Genomic DNA, 3259 nt, shown 5'->3' with positions numbered 1-3259 from the left:
AATAAAAAAAAAAAAAAAAAAAAAAAAAAAAAAAAAAAAAAAAAAATTTATGTTTCCCAAGGGTAATTCATTGCTTAGGAAATTTCTATCTAAATCTACTCGGTTGAAATGCAATTGAGAAAAGTTTGATTTGACATTGATTGAAGATTGAATTGACAAGTAAATTGACAATTGAATTGAATCGTCGATGCCAGTTATTATCCCTTAATTGCTTGGCAACTGACTTCTGTGCAGGGCCTGATTATCACCTAGGCCCAATAGGCACAGGCCTAGGTCCCACACTTTCTGGGGAACCTCAAAAACTAGTAAAAAGTCCACGATATTACTTTTTTAAAAAAAATACTGAAAGAAGCAGTTTTTCTCAAAAAAGGCATTTTTTGTTTCAAATTTTCTTTATATTGTGACAAACCAAACTCGTGTAAACATTGCACTAATCAAATTCGTAAGTACAGCTGAATTTTAATTGGTGCAATTTTTACTCCAACGGTTTAAGCAAATGCAACGAGAATGCACATTAACAAAGTTTCTTATAAATGATTAGTGTCAACATGAACTAAAAGCTTATTCTTAACAAATATGCAAAGCTGTAGATGTAAGGCTACAATCTTTAAAATAATTCAGCTAATCATTGACTTAAAGCAAAAATCACTGATTTCAATTGTTTGTGGTCACCAAACTATTTTTATTTTCATACAATATTGTTTTTTTGTTTTATATTTTGCTTTAATATTTAGATGCGTAAACTTTATCTTAGAAAAATAATCTTCAATTGACTGATCAAAATTTTTTAGAATGTTCCTCTTAAATCATGCAGTTCAATAGATTCACTCTTCTCTATTTTAAAGCAAATAGATGTTCATAATATTAAATTAAAGGAAAAGAAGAAAATGTGTCTATTTCGTCTTTAAATTTTTTTTATGATTGTTTTTAATATTAAATATGTGTATTTGTTTATAACGTCAAGCTTACTGAATTGAGAGTTCCATCCGCTATTGTAAATTGAAATCATGTTAACTGTAATTTTAAAAATGGAAAAGGTAAAAATGTAAAATATCCACTTTATTAAGCTATTATTTGAGGCTGCTTTTTATTTTATGTATTTTCTTTTATTAATTTTTTACTTGAGAATTATAAGGCAATTACTTAACAATTAAATTATTTAAGAGTTAAAACCAGTTTTGCTCTCATTGAATTTAAGCCAAAGTAATACGAAGCAAAATATAAAAAAAATCTCGTTTAACCCTCTGTTACGATGGTTTTTTGTTGATAAAAACTACTTGTCCCTTTCAACATTATGAATAAAGGTACCAATGCACGTTTTATATTTTTTTTAAAAAAATCAAAATTTCTTTTAACTAAGCAAAGTGTAGCGTACCTACCACTACAAAATTACAACTACAATTCCCCAGTATATAATACATGTTAACTCGTTTCATTAAAGGGGAATCTTCACATAGATGAAGGTTGACCTTATTGATAAATACTATCCCCACATTACTCCCCTTCCAGAATTTTATTCGTGATCTTAATACAGCTCTCACGGTCAGTAAAAGTACGGTGATCTTAATACAGCTCTCCCGGCTTCTCACAAAACAGCAATGTATCAACTAGCGGTATCCGTACAGCGAATTCTATCGCAGATAAAATTCTGGTGGGGGAGTACTGTAACGTACCTACCACTACAAAATTACAACTACACTTCACTAGTATATAAAACATGTCAACTCGGCTTTATGAAGTGGTACCTTTTCAAAGATGAAAGTTGACCTTGTGGATAAATACTATCCCCACAAAAGAAAATTTTATTTATTGCCTCCAAAATAGCTTAGTTTTAAAATGTATCATTACGATATCATTTTTGAAACCAACAACAGCATACCTTTAAAAATTCAACTGAAATACAGCTACAAAGAAAATTTTATTTATTGCCTCCAAAATAGCTTAGTTTTAAAATGTATGTCTCATTACGATATCATTTTTGAAACCAACAACGGCATACCTTTAAAAATTCAACTGAAATACAGCTTAAAGTGAAATCGAAACTTGAATTATATAACGTATAATTCTGCAGATTTATTTTATTAATATTTGACTTTATATTATTTGACTTATTTATTATTCTTGTCATTTTATTAATATTTGAATAATTAAAGTATTAATTAATTATCGAGCAAAGTAAATGACTTTCAACATACCTTAGTCACTTGTCTCGGAAAACCACCGTAACAATTTTTCTCATCTCTCATTTTGGGAGAGCATCTGCCGCCAAAAACATTGAATTCAATAAAGTGTGAATGGACATCATTTGTATGCAAGAGAGTTAAATTAAAACTTTCAATCACATTTACTTCAAAACAAAACAAGATTGTTAAAACTAAACATCCTGACCAAATGTTATTCATTTTCTTAAAATTGTTACTGACATAAACATTGGAAGATCTATCGAAGTACACTCGTCGATCTCAAAAGCGTTTATTATCATTATATCTTTCTTTAAAAGAAACATAAATATATTTCGTTATCGTTCTTCATCTTAAAACATCTCGTTGATTCCATTATAGTTTCTCTCAGAGGGAAACATAAGCAGAGTGTGACAGACCAGCCAACTTCTCCGACTTTTAATCCGTGATTTTTTGCAGATATTGAAGAGGCCTCTCGATTGTCATTTTGGATTTTAGGTTAAATTTTTAATTTGCGTTTTCTTGATTAATTTTTTTTGCACAAGGTTTTGATTATATAGTATTGTTAGACAGCATGATACCTTTCAAAAAGGGTGGAAGATAAAAGGATTGCTTTATTACATTAGGAGAAATATAGCTTAAAACTCTTAATTTTTTTCTCAAAACTTTAACACGTTCAAGCTCCCCGTCGAACAATGCAATAGTGGAATTACAAACAGGAAATTACATGTATACACGTCATTGCTTGATTGTAATTCCACGCCGTGTTTTAGATTTCTGGAATTAAATTCCACGCTTAACACTAGGTTTATTGGGATGCGTCATTTTAACGCATTTCGAATTTTATAAGGAAAATTACAAAACCCGCTTGCATTTTTATTTTATCTCTTGTAATGACTTTTATCCATTGATCGAGGTAAATATATATTGAGGTTTATTTTCTTCAAAAGCGTTGAAATATTGAAATTCTCTTTGTGGTATACTTATCTCTACGGACATGCGTCATGGTAATTTAGACAAAATTTTGAGTAAGCATGCAAGCATCACATTAATAATAAATAGGAATGTACCGACAATAA

General features: G+C 29.5%; 1 protein-coding gene across 1 annotated transcript in view; it reads right to left on the bottom strand.

The window, feature by feature from the left end:
* The window catches only part of LOC107439410 (snake venom 5'-nucleotidase), an 18026-nt gene extending 15507 nt beyond the window's left edge, over positions 1–2519 (bottom strand). Inside the window, exon 1 of the mRNA XM_016051998.4 lies at positions 2196–2519. Within this exon, the coding sequence (XP_015907484.2) occupies positions 2196–2402 (207 nt within the window). The 5' untranslated portion in view covers positions 2403–2519. The remainder of the gene's footprint in view (positions 1–2195) is intronic.
* Between the last annotated feature and the right edge of the window lie 740 nt (positions 2520–3259).

Source organism: Parasteatoda tepidariorum, chromosome 9 (genome assembly GCF_043381705.1).
Source record: "Parasteatoda tepidariorum isolate YZ-2023 chromosome 9, CAS_Ptep_4.0, whole genome shotgun sequence".
Taxonomy (NCBI): Eukaryota; Metazoa; Arthropoda; class Arachnida; order Araneae; family Theridiidae; genus Parasteatoda; species Parasteatoda tepidariorum.
Note: the sequence above shows the minus strand (reverse complement) of the source record. Positions and strands in the feature narration are given on the sequence as shown.